We start from the raw sequence: 14,097 nt of genomic DNA, 5'->3' as shown, positions 1-14,097 counted from the left end.
AACAGTTCCGGGCAGATTGTCCTCGGTTGTCCAATCAGATTGTAGCTTGCAGCGTCATGTATCGCTGGTCGGGTTATTATTGGAGTGAATGGACGGCTGGAGCTCTGCTCTGAGCGTCTCTTACCAGCGCAAACGGATTATACTGGAGTCAATGGACAACCCAGAGTGTTTCATACAGACGCGGAAGGGTACCTTTTACGTCGGTATCAGACGCCAAGGGGCGTGACAAAGCGTCGGTATTTTACGCGTTGGGAATGAGAACGGGTTGTGACAGATGGCTTGTTTGAGCACCCAGGCTTCATTCTTCCCACCTCAGATGCGCAGATGATTTTTAGATTAGCCAGGATGGTTAGGATTACCAGCAGCCAGAGTCACAGATTTGAGCTTCAAAATGGCTCTTCAAAAACCTGTGAGGAACATCATAGATATGCTGGCCATTCTTTATACTGTCAGTGGTATTGACAGGAAGAACAACTTAAACAACAAAGAACACTTTCATTGTACTTAGGACGTGTATGTTGCTTGAAGACTTGAAGACAACCCAATCTTTTAAACCAATAGGAACTATAAGTTATAAGATATCTTGGCTTTAGTTGCTCAGACATTGATTTTTTTTTTCATTATCCATTTCTTGTGAGCTCACAGTCAACATTAAATTCCCTCAATACCATTTTAAAGGTTGTCCAAAAATAGATTAGGACTAGTCACACTACTCTTTGTGTGATGTTGCCAGATGTATCCTACAATTCTCCATTAAGTCACCAAGAATATTGAGATTATTTTAGAAATTTTAGCTCAGATATATTATCTCCTGCTCATGTAAGTGAATGACACACTGTACAACAGAGCAACACATCCAAAATCCCTCCAGCATACTATGTCAGATTCATGGCTCATCAATGCACAATTGCCCGTAACTCGGCTCATTACAATGCATTTAGAAGCACCTAAATCATAACAGACGTGTAACACTACTCACATCTTGTGCAGTGAGTTATGTTAGTGTTTACCAGATGTATGTATGTATGTATGTCCATGACAGTCTATGATCCACTACAGGCACAGGTTAAAACAAATTGTTGTCATTTATGTTTTGTGTGATATGTTTAAGAGTCAGCATCTTGTTACTTTCTTTGAGACTAATTTCATCATCAACCCATCTCACCTGTATCAACAGAGGCCATCTTTGCATGTTGCTTAGTGTCTATAATGCAATTTTATTCTCTCATTTCAAGAAAAAAACACTACAATGCATAATTAATGGTGTGTGAACTGTCTGGCAACCTGTCCGTGGGTGTGCAAATTCCTATTAAACTCTTTCTGTAAAAGCAGTTCATTAAATCCTCTCTAGTTTGCATTTAAATCAATCTATCCAGCCATTAGAGGCTGGTGTGCTCACAGAAAAGGCAAGTGCCTGCTTCTAATTGGAGCTACTGTTTAATCTAAATGGAGGCTCTGGCAAATGGAGCTCAGGCCAAAGGGCTTTCTTAATTGCCTCACAAATACACACAAGGAGGTGTCGAGAAAACATGCCACTGTTTGACTGAATGATGTTATTTAGCCTATTTATCAATACATCACAGCAGGACTGAAATTAATCATCTAAATCCAGTCTTAGTGTTTCACACATTCATGGAAGACAATGTTTCTTAAAGATGACAATTTAATCAGAGAATGGGTTCATAAAACAAAAATATAATAGCCTGTAATTGCTCTTTTTATTAATTTAATGGTAAACCGTAGAGCAGCAGGCACAGTGGGAACCTGGATATTTTTAAATAAACCAGACGTTTTTATTAAATCGGGATGGAGGCTATTTTTCTAAAGTGTGCCAAAAGATTTTGGATTGATTTCCTACTTTTGAGCAAAATACTGTTCACTTCAGTGAACAATGAAAACCAACCTCTAGGGACGTGAAAATTGCTTGAGATTAGGTAATCCATCACATACATGCCTCTTTTTTGGTCAAATTTACATTAATATCATGTGAATGAAGCTACACACTGGGGCCAATTGAGGCAGGCTTATTTGTGTTGTATTCATGGACAAAACATTAGAGTACTGATGCCAAGTACCAACAAACTCTGTCCTCATGAAAAGGTTAGTGTATTGTGTGCTTTACTTCATTAATCGTTGTCCTGTACATCCCTCCCTCTGCAAACCCAACATCTGTCTGCAGCACCATACACACCCTCCTCCATTCACCTAACAGTCCCCTCCGCCCGTCTCTCCACCATGGGGAGCAGAGCTTTCAGCCGCTCTGCTCCCCAGCTCTGGAACTCTTTACCCCCTGTCATAAGGAACATCACTCTCACAATTCAAGTCTGCACTTAAAACCCAGCTGTTTAAAATCGCCTTTTCCATCTGATTCAATTGCACTGTCCTATTTTAACCTGTTTTTAATGTTGTATTCTTGTAATTTGATATACTTTTATGGTTCTTTTTGTTTGTTTCTGTTATTTGCTGTCTACTCTCATTTATTGTAAGGTGTCCTTGGGTGACAGAAAGGTGCCGATGAAATAAAATGTATTATTATTATTATTATTAAAATCTTTTCAAATCTTAGAAGTGAAATCATCCTTGAACCCAAAATTTCACAACCAATCCCTGTTTGCATTTACATTACTATGACTAATATAGTAACAATAGCTAAAAAGCCATGCACGTGCATAACATGGGTTAGTTGACAAAGGTTCTTTATGCAACTTTATGCTAATATGCTCTGACAAGCAGAAACGATTCATCATGTTCATATTGATTACCTTGTGAAATGGAAGCACAGCAGTGTTCTACTTGGTACTTCAAACTAAATGGAGGATAAGTTGATGGTTGCTGTCAATGGGTTTGTTTTCTTACAGATGTAGCAACTTAAAAGTTCCCGTGTTTCCGTGACGGAACCGTGACGGGACCGTGGCTGGTCCGTCACAGGTCCTGTCAAGGTCCTTGGCTGGTGCGTGACCGAAATGTAATCCCCCGCGATGACGTAGTCAGTGAGGCCCCGACTGGAAACGCCCCTAAGCAGTCTGTGTGAAAACCAGCTGCAATGCCTCATTTGTCCACGGGAGGAGCAGTGATGTTCCGCTCCAACCGTCGACTGTCTAAAGAAACATCTGAACAGATACGCCGGGGTGAGCTGATCAGCTGATCAGCGGATCAGTTGATGGAAAAAAAAAAAGTTGTGATAAGATAACACTGAGGCAGCAAAAAGACATGCCAACATAAACGCGTTATTAAAGAAAACTCCGCTCGTAACGTCCGTAACATAGCCTAATGTTTTTTGATTTAAACAGTGACCATAGGCTAAATGGCGTAAAGCGCAAATCGAAAGAATTACGGTGAATCAAGTATGAAATAAGTCAAGTATTTTTGGTTTTAATAAATTTTGCAGTATAAGCGTACGAAACCATCAAACATATATTTAGGCATTCCATGAAAGACTAATTCGCAAGGAGGCTAAGCCAGCACAAAACAGGAGCTCGTCGAGGACATACAGACGTTTTGGCAAAGGAGATCACGTGGACTTTTGCAACAGACTTCTCTCTGGACTTTAAAAACGTGCCGTGTATTATATAATGGAGGGAGCCATAGTGGAAAATAAACAGGGTGTGTCCATGTAGATAAAAACATAACATATATACTGCAAACTTTATTAAGACCAAACATACTTCACTATTTCATACATATGTAACGGGCTGTGTATACACTGTGGCTGTTAGTTGGTGTCAGTAAGTTAGGCTGCAGTGTAGGGGGTGACGCCTGGGGGGGTGGCGTTGTTAGAGGCTGTGAAGCCTGTCAGTCATGGCAGTTGCCATGGCGATGAGGGGCACGAAGTAGCTAATGTGTTAATGTATATGCGGCTGGTGCTTGCCTGGTTTTATTGTTTTTTGCCGTTGGCTACGGCCACAGGAGCCTTGTTCCAGATTAGGATAAAGTCCAGCAAAACCAGTTGCTTCGTATTTTCATTGTTCCGGGTCACTACATATTTCTTTCCATTTACGCCATTTAGCCTATGGAATGGACGAAAATGAAAAGGAGTCATTCATGTTCATGAACACACTCAAATCACAAGGTACTGTATATTGCAGTACTCAAACCAGCTGCATTCTCCGCTCTGTGATCTGTGACACTGGGAGACCAAAAAGCCCATCAAGTGCAAACAGTGAGATGCTAATGAGGTTTGTATGGTTACTGGCCAAAGCGTGCACTACAGTTAAATACCTGCATAACAAAGGGCTTCCAAAACGCCGTCTCTGCAGCTCTATGTCGCACACAACAACAAGCCCTCCCCTCCAATAAACTGTTAATAAAAATAAACCATCGCTTGTATCTGCAGGTCGGACACACAGGCCTGGCAGCCCTGAGACGTCCGAACCGTTTTTTGAACTTTTTTAAGGGTTAGTTTGTTGTTTACATGCAGATAAACAGAGAGAAGCGCGAACACAAGAGAAGAGACGCTCCTGTAATTATGCAAAGACTAGTGGTGGCCATAGATTAGTCGCGCCAATCAAACAGCTGATTGCGCCAATGCCGGCCGGCATTAGCGCGATCAGCTGTTTCTCTCTGAGTAAACAAAGGCACTGTCCAGGTGGAAGCGGCATTTAAACACATCACCAAGAAAAACCACACGAGAAAAACATGACAAAAGCACAAAACTCTCTCTAAACTGCTATAGAGATCAGGACTCCACGGAGTTACAGTGAAGAAAACAAAAACGAACAAAAGAGAAAAAGTAAAAAAGCGACCTGAAGAGGCTGGAACAGCTTTGCAAATGATTAATGGTGATATTTTTTATCGCCCGATAAGAGTCTCACGTTACGCAGCCGTTAACGCCGATAACGGCCCACCGCTAGAAAGAAAAGCAGACAGCCTAGATGTTGTTGATTTGCTGAATGCTGACATGTTAGATATAACACCTTAAATTTATTTCAATTCAGAACACGCTCAAATCATACGGCTACTGTACAGTATGCAGTAGTCAAACCAGCTGCATTTTTCGCTCTGTGATCTGTGACACGGAGAGACCAAAAAGCCCATACTGTAAGCGCAAACAAAGGTTGAGCAACGAAATGCTAACAGGTGTGTAAGCTACGTCATCTCCAGGTAGAACAACTGTAAAAAAGTTCTGTGAGAGAAGCGCCATCTCCTGGTCATACCCGTAATTACACGAATGGGTGGAGTTACAGTAAAAAATAGACACGCCCGGGAGAAGGAGGGGGGTCTCTCCTTTCCCGGACTTTGCAGGGAACCGGCTGGAACTCAGCTGGAAGACGGCTGCCATTAGCTGGCGTTCAGCTTGAACGGGAACTTTTAAGTTGCTACTACTGTAATACGTTCAATGAGCGAGCAGGACTTACTAATACATTATAGAGATACAACAACACACACACACACACATACATATATATTATATATATATATATATATATATATATATATATATATAATATATATATATAATAATAATATATATATATATACACGTTTTATCCATTATTGAATGATTTGCACACATAACTGATATTAATAACAAGTGGCTTATTCTAAGATTTGCTTTTCTAAATGGAGGAGAGATTCTTGAACGCACTCTGCCTTCAGACAGAAACTGCACATAGATGATTTATTGTCAGTCTTGACAATATTTTGATTTGACAGATGTAGAACATTATGTCATTTGTTATGTTATTATATGTTATATGTTGTGACATTTTTTTACATTACTGCCACTGCCTGGCAGGTATGTAGATGAATGTCTGCTTTGCCTCCTGTTAATTCTTTGGCTGAGTCATGCTCAGCATACTGGAGACACCAGTGACATTTCCTGCAGCATTTACAGGAAAGCTTGTTACAGTATGATTAGTTAGATATCTAATGAAGGCAGATCAAGACAGATTACTCACAGACGTACATATGCACATTTGATAAATTCCAGTTTTGTCATATTTATGATCATTTGGTTGGAATACAGTCTGTTTGAAGAAATTGTTTTCCATTTGAGAATAAACGTTTGAACTATGACATTATCAGACAGTATGTTAATAGTTCAACAGATGTCACTGCTCTCACCATTAATAACTGACTATAACTGTGTACAATGAGCTGAATTCATGGTCCAGACTAACTTACTTTGTGTAATTTATGCTCTTTGATTTCTCAACCCTGTTGTTGGGCTATCACATTCATACACTTTTTAGTGCTATCTCAACACTATCAGCAGTACTGCATAGCTTTAGCTTCTATCAGTCTTTTGCCCACTGCGGCCTAATCCCCAAAATCCACTGGACACGGATTCACCGCATTGCGTGTGTGCATTGCACGTATCGCCGGTGGGATTTAAAACTAAACTAAAACTAAAATGACGCAGGCTGCTCGTGGTATCCGACAAACTGCAGCGATCTGTGCCGCGGTCGCCGCAGCCCGGATCAATTTACACGGAATAGCTCAAGCTGGCGGAAGCCAGACAGAGAAACAGCATAGAGAATAAAATAAAATCCCCCGTGCAAACTGCAAAACAGACAAACAGACAAAAGCAAAACTAATTAACTACATAGCATGTTTACACATGTAGAAGTATATTTAGAAGAACATAAACAAAAGAACATTACCAAATCTGAGCAAGTAAAAAAAGTCCGACAGGCTAAACACTTCTGAAATCCTCCTGGTGGGGTTTGAAGTCACATGCTGGAAGGACCAAAACAACGTGGCAGAGACGTGCCCGGTGGGGTTTCGGGGTAACAGTCACAAGTTGCCAAAGCCATGAGGTTAAAGGTCCTGTGTCAAGTGTAGTGGGAGTGATGAGATATTTGCTCATTGTTTTGTAGGGTCAGCAAGGATGTGTGCATGCCATGCACAGCACAGGTCATGACCATGACAACTACTGATTGCTATTTAGTCATCATAGCCATTTAAAACATGACTACATATTTCAGCCATTCGGCCTGAATCAGGGAAAACACAAAATGGCTGCCTTTGGGCTGTTGTTTTATCACATGATTAGTGTAAGTGACCGGTGAAGTGAATGACAGACAATGTTCATATTGATGTTTTCAGGAGCACAGGAACCTTTTTTCGTGCCCAAGCAACACTCCATGCAGTCTGTTTTATGACTACTAATGACTACTAATTATTCATGTTGCTGGGAATTTGTCTGACGAGTGATTAACTAAATGAAATAGAAATAAAAAACACATTCTGGACCTTTACAGCGTGCGCCTTGACTCAATACAGCCTGACATTTCAGTAATGACTTGAAATAACTTTTTGAGTTGCCTTTATGGGTTTTTTCCTTTACACTGTCTGACAGTTTTGTTTGTTAGTGTCCTTTTTTATATATTATAAGGGTAAAATGGGCTGAAACACATTAGCAGCTATTTTACTTTCTCTGAATGTGAAATTTTGACAGTGCTCTCATCCTCCCTTTACAAGAAAACTGTCTGGCTGTGAGACATCTCCTTTTGGGTGTCAATAACTGACATTTCCTCTCTGGACAGAGACAGAAGAGGGCCTGGAAGTCCCAGGATGCCACCCACCCGCACACTGGCATCCACATGGCAGCATCCCTCCAAACCCTTTCTGTTTCCATGGTAACTATCGCAGCATGGAGAGAGGAGGATGTGGGAGGAAGAGGTAGGTGGAAGGAAGATGGAGGGGGGACATTAGAGAGAGACATTTACTGGATTGTGATATGTGAACAACTAACAGCGTATCAAGACTAACTGTAATGAAACCTTCTCAATGTAAGCATGCACAACTCTGTGTGTGTGTGTGTGTGTGTGTGTGTCCTTCCTTATGTCATTTTATCATTCATTGTAATTCATTGTCATTTTATCATTCATTGTAATTCATTGTCATTTTATCAGTCATTGTAATTCATTGTCATTTTATCATTCATTGTAATTCATTGTCATTTTATCAGTCATTGTAATTGTACAATATGTTTGTGTTGATTTGTCCTGTACACGTGACATCCATTGCACGTCTGTCCGTCCTGGGAGAGGGATCCCTCCTCTGTGGCTCTTCCTGAGGTTTCTTCCACATTTTTTCCCTGTTAAAGGTTTTTTGTGGGTAAGTTTTTCCCCACTGGAACCGAGGGTCTAAGGACAGAGGGTGTCACTCCCTGTACAGATTGTAAAGCCCTCAGAGGCAAATCTACTTTGTGACTTTGGGCTATACAAATAAAATTTGAACTGATTGATTGAGTTGTGAAAATACCGATTAGATCACAGTTAGCTAAATATGACAAACATGTCACTGCAAAAAGAGCTGCTCTTTTCCTCCGTTCAAGGGATGTGCCAGGTATTAAGTGGGTATTAAGAAAGATTTAGTTTTAGAGATTCAAGATTTATTAAGAAAATGAAGTCATGACAGTCCAGTAGAGAGATAAAGCAGGTCCTTGGTAGCCTGTCCAAACAAACTAATTTGTTTGGCATGTATGTGAAACCCATTTAGTATGATTCTAAGCTCTAATGCTGAAGAGTCTGGTTCCAGTTGGGTTTCAATTCACAGTTTTAAATTTAAACATTTAAAAAGAAGAATTAGTGATCTTATTATTTCAAGAATGAACACATTTTCATATTTTGCCTTTTTTTGAATTCCTGCCATTAATCGGAAAGTAAACAGGAATTCAACAAAGAATGCTCTGTGTCCTAACCCAAACCCAAATTTCCCCAAGATTCAATTTTAGGCCCAATGCTTCTCAGCCGTTACATGCTGCCAATTGGAAACTGCATCAGGAGACTTGGCATACATTTCATAGATGTACTGATGACACACACCTTTACAATGCTGTATCTCCTGGAGAATTAGGGCCTTTAGAGGTTCTTTTAAACCACCAACATGTAAAAAACCTGGAAGTTATTTCTGATTCATTTATTTTTACTTTATTACATATTCATACATTTTGATACTTTTTTTTAATTGGTATGTTCTTTTCTTATCTTGGGTTTTCATCTCTTAACTTCAATCCTGCCTCCAGTGTTTCCTCAATGATCGAGATCCTCAGATCATCATCATTTTTTTTTTTTTTTTTTTTTCAGTCACAGGCAAATCAACACAAAGATCTCCCAAGTTATCACCTTGATCCAGTGATGAAACATTTCATCCTGATGGAAGTAGTCTCTTCCAGGATGACTTAGGGCACAGGGTGAATCATAGCAGTCACCAAATCTTAACAAATGTGAAAAACAATGGGAGATTTTGGACCAACATGTTAGACACCATTCTTCACCACCATCATGAACACATTAAATAAGGGAATAATTTTTGGATGTATGGTGTTCCATCCCTTCAGGAGAGTTCCAGAGACTTGTTGAGGCTTGTTGAAGCTGTTACTGAGAGACTTTATGTTGGTTTTTCTTTCATTTGTCACTCATCTGTGTATCTACAGGCTAACAGGGTCAAAGGCCAAGTACCAGATACCCTCCCCACAGATAAACTTCTTTTAGTGGACTATACATGGTCATTAGACAAAGCCCTTGTCTACTGCACTATTAAGTAGTACTATTACTACTAGTACTAACATGTGATTTCTTGTGTTTTGTCTTTCCTCTCTGTTTAATACAATTGTTCATTGTAAAGTGTTGTATAACAACCCTGACAAATGTGTCAGTCTAACAATAGATACATTGGTGATGTTTAGTATTGCTGTAGTTTGGATCCTTCATCCTTCATCCTTTACCCACTACACCTTGCAAGTGGTTGAAGTCACGCCAGGACCCTGACTCTTCACGTACATCAAAAGGGCATGATGAAATGAGTAGTGAGGACTTTGAAGAGAGACAAAAGAAAACCAAGGTTACAGTGTGACATCACTCCTGCCTGTTAAATGTGGACAGCCCTTTTCACTCAACCACTTTGTGTAAATGCACTGACACTAACACAGTCAAATGGAGAGATGAGAGAGGGAGTGAAGGAGGCTAAGTGAAAGAGAGATATCGAAGTGCTGCAGAGCTGCAGTGAATCGGACTAATCATTCTCTTTGTGGAATCTTTTCACATGACCTGATAGAAATGCAAGTTTAAAACACCTTTAGATTAACAGGAATTGGCCTCATTTTATAGGAATAAACCCCAACACCACCCCCTTACACACACCAAACCCTAACCTTCTCTCTATTCATAATTCCACAAGGCTTATAACTTTAATTCTAAGCAGTGCAATCTCTCAAATCCAACTCTTTTGGATTTAACAGATATGCATGTTTTCTAAACCTTCTCAGTCTCAGACTTTAGTTCAGTTTTCAGGCTGAATCTACCAGCCTCCGCCTACCTCTGAGCTGGAGGAGCCAGGTTCTCTCACTAAATATATGCTCAACCTGCAGCTTTTATCCCCCCCTTTCTTTGGCCTCATTGTAACAAGTTCATCCTCTTTTTATGAAGGAGGAAACCTTTGGGGGTTTCTCTCTAAGATATCCGAGGTTTAATTCTCTACTTTCCACCAGTAAAACCCCACAAAAAACTCAAAATATGAACTTCATCTGCTGCTCAGTATTTAAATAATTGAACACATTGATTACTCAGAAATAAAACATCTCATTGACTAACCAATTGAACTTAACGACTCAACATAATTATCTAATTTTGTCATTGACAAAATTACTCTCATTACTCTGACTGCTTAAAAAAAAGGTCATATTGTGTGTGGTTGGGAATTCCTTTAGCAGACTGAATTTTGAATTTGTATTGATACTTTTACTATTTTCCATGTCTAATAAACAAACTAGCTTTTCTGTCACCCTCCAACACAATGATTGGCGACACATCAGTCTCAACTTAGCACACCAACTGGCTTCAGATCATCTTGCATCAAACTTTAGCACTTTAGTTAGCAGCGATATAATCTTTCGCAGCAAGTTACACTGTGACATCCTGGTATATCATCATCCAAGCTTTGCGCTCTCATCAGAAATGTCACTTCTGGCTCCAAAAAACCAGCAACAACCATAAAGCCAAACTCAAGGTTTCAAACGGTTGTCCACAAACCAGTGGTTGATTCATGTTGACACTACTAAAGGATCCTTATCAGAAGTGTTTGTTCATGTTAACGTTAAAAGTAAGTAAGGTGATATATGTCTTATTGTTTTTTTAAACTCTAAAATATCACTTCTGAACCCTAAAATCACTACTGAACCCTAAAAGGAGTATTGGTCAGACTCTGAAACGTTGTTTGATGGATATTAACCCATACAAAAAAAATTTATGCGGTATCAAAACTGTTGTGTTCTGCATTCATGTAGACTGTATTGATTGGTCAAAACAAAAATCAGAAATGGTGGGTCATGTCATGTGCTGTTTTTTTTGTTTGTTTTTTTCGCACTGGATAAAATGCCATCCAGAGCACTGAGGCAGTGTGCACATATGGCTCTATTTAGAGGAAAGATTGCACGTCACTGCCTGCAAAAGTCTAATAATAAGAAATCTAAGAAATATTTAAAGGTTTTCCAAGGACAAGTGTATTATTGATCATGTAATTAATATCTCATCAATTAAACTGCCTAATATCCATAATAGTATGTGCACCCACATCAACAAGACCTTAGGGGACATACCATTTGTTTGGAAAGAAAAACTGAGGACACAATAATAAGAATGAACAAAATATGTGGAGAGAAAGGTATCATGGGAGAACAGATGACTCACTGTAGTGTACCAGATTGCTCAATAATCTAACAGTGCAACACTGTTGAGATCTTCTAATTAATTATCAACTGCAGACAAAAACACACCAATAAAAATGTCCTCCAAGTCACTGCAGAGATATTACATGCATGACTCCACCTGAGTGACAGAGAGCATTTGTCAGTAAAAACAGACTGTCCCTGGATTATTAGCCTCTGGACTGTGCTGTGGTGCTAGCAGAGCCTCCTATCACAGGACTAACTAGAGCAGAACATCATGGCCAGATAAGGAACTGCTGTCAGCTAAAAAAACAAACAAACCTGAGAAAAGTCTGTCTGTCTCTGTGACACAACTTTAAATTAACATAGAATAGTTAGTAGGTATATTCAGTGTTTATGTAAAAGCAGGTCAAACTAGCGTACTTTGTTTACTCTATACTTTACTGACTCTTTACATTTCACTCTATAATATAGACCTACTGTATAAATGTGAGGATTTGCTTCTTTCCTATGTCAGTAAACCTAACCCTAATATATAGTTTTGCATATGGTATTTTATTATGTGTCAAAAGCAGTTTGTTAATAACCTCGCATGCATATGTAGCTAAAGCACATTTGGTTTTAATGATAGCTGTGCACTGAATGTAGATTTGTGAAAAATGATCTTCATGGTTTGAATATATTTAATGAATATTTGGTGGAAAGGAACAGCAGTAAAATCACTGTATGCTGTTGCATCTTAAAAATCATCATTTGTTTTTTTTGTTTTTTTAAGCCAACTAAAATATTAAATTTTTTAGAAATTATTTTAATTTGATTTTTCAAACTAATATATTAGGTTGTTAAAGGCATGCCTAAAGAGAAAACATTTTGACTTCATGTTTTTTGTGGAAAGGTAAAAATGACTACAATGTTGTAGTCCTTTTGTAGTGAATGATTAAGTCAGGCATATTGGTGAGTGTGTGCACATAAGGAAAGCACACGCCATTCTATTCATGGTTGTCTTTTAAACAGCAAGTTTTCACTCAGGAACAACAGGTAACAGACACCTGAGTGTTCATATATGAGGCCTCATTTTATCATGTGTTCTGGTTATTTATAAAACACATCTAGTTAAGTTAGTTAGTTACATTCATTTACATCTAGTTAGGCAGTAACTGACAGAATTGTGCCTGATGTTAATTTAGAGAGGAAATGATAAAATGGCTTCCAATGGCTGTCACAGTTCAATCCACTTGGGGGTGCTAGATACTGTACTGTACAGAAAAGGGAACCTGGAGGAGGGGCTGCTTCTTGTAGAGTTTAAACCATTTTTGGAGACATGACATAGAACTCATACTGTGTGTATGTGTGTGCGGGTGTGTGTGAGTGAGAGAATGTGTTACCTGTGTTCGAAGGATCTCTCCTTTGGTTAGCTGCATGTCTCCAGTGAGTTCCTTAACAGTGATGCCCAATGGCTCCAATCGCTTACTGAAGTAATTAGTCATCTCAGCTGCCAAGGCCTTCATAGGAGCCACATATACAATCTACAGAGAGAGAGAGAGAGAGAAGTAAATAGCTAGAGAACAGATAGGGGTAAACTGGGGAAAGTAGAAGATAAATACATTTCTCAATTTATTGAGAAATATGATGCCAGTCACTTGCATGGGTAAAGTTTAATGGTGATGCATGAAAAGTGTCTGTCATCACTGGCTGGCACTGTGCATCGCTGTGTGTGAGCAAGAGTGTGTGTGTGGGTGTGTTAGCGTGTGTGAGAGACAGAACCTTTTTAAAGACAACAAAGCCTTTTGGATGTCTGAATTATTTATCTGAATGTGTGTTAGGATTTGACACCATGGGTTTATCAAGACATGTACCAATATTTTTAGACCAAGCTGCCAATCGCTGACTTTAGATTCTGTTTTGTCGTCGCCGGATTTCATTTTGACCACTTTCGTCTTCTTTTCTAGATCTAGTATTCATAAATATATAAACTTTTCAAAGCAACACTCAGACAATGAAACCTAACTGTCAATCAAACATGAAGCATGATCACATTAAGAATTTCTAACAAAGGATTGGAGGAGGGTATTCATGGAGTTAGGCACGGTGAAATGTAGGTACTGTAGGTTCGACTTCAATCCTGTTTGTTGTCCTTTAATGTTTAAATTAATATTTGAAACGTGTCTGAACAGCTTTACATAAAAACATATATACCTAAAAAGTATGACAGCCCAATATACTGTTATATTCCTCGTCTACTGAGGCGATGGTGCTAACCACTGCACCACTGTGCCAACCCATCAGTGTTGTTTAAATTTTAAAAATAAAAGTAGAAAAAAAAAGATTAGATTTTTCTGATTTTCAAAAAAATACTTTTAGATTAAAATATGTTTGTGAATAAACAGTACATTACTTTTTGTTAAAGCAACAACGTTTGTTTTGAATGAAAGCTGTGACGAAAAATGTTCATCAACAACATTTTCCGATGGTAATGAACTAAAAAC

At 39.0% G+C, this 14,097-nt stretch overlaps 1 protein-coding gene across 4 annotated transcripts in view; it reads right to left on the bottom strand.

Moving 5' to 3' along the window:
• The window catches only part of ascc3 (activating signal cointegrator 1 complex subunit 3), a 143,621-nt gene that overhangs the window by 77,261 nt on the left and 52,263 nt on the right, over positions 1–14,097 (bottom strand). For all 4 annotated transcript variants that reach the window (XM_027286029.1, XM_027286032.1, XM_027286030.1 and 1 more), the window contains exon 10: positions 12,997–13,137. In XM_027286029.1, coding sequence (XP_027141830.1) covers positions 12,997–13,137 — 141 coding nt within the window. The remainder of the gene's footprint in view (positions 1–12,996; positions 13,138–14,097) is intronic.

Source organism: Larimichthys crocea, chromosome XIII (genome assembly GCF_000972845.2).
Source record: "Larimichthys crocea isolate SSNF chromosome XIII, L_crocea_2.0, whole genome shotgun sequence".
Taxonomy (NCBI): domain Eukaryota; kingdom Metazoa; phylum Chordata; class Actinopteri; family Sciaenidae; genus Larimichthys; species Larimichthys crocea.
This window is presented reverse-complemented; position numbering and strand designations above follow the sequence as displayed.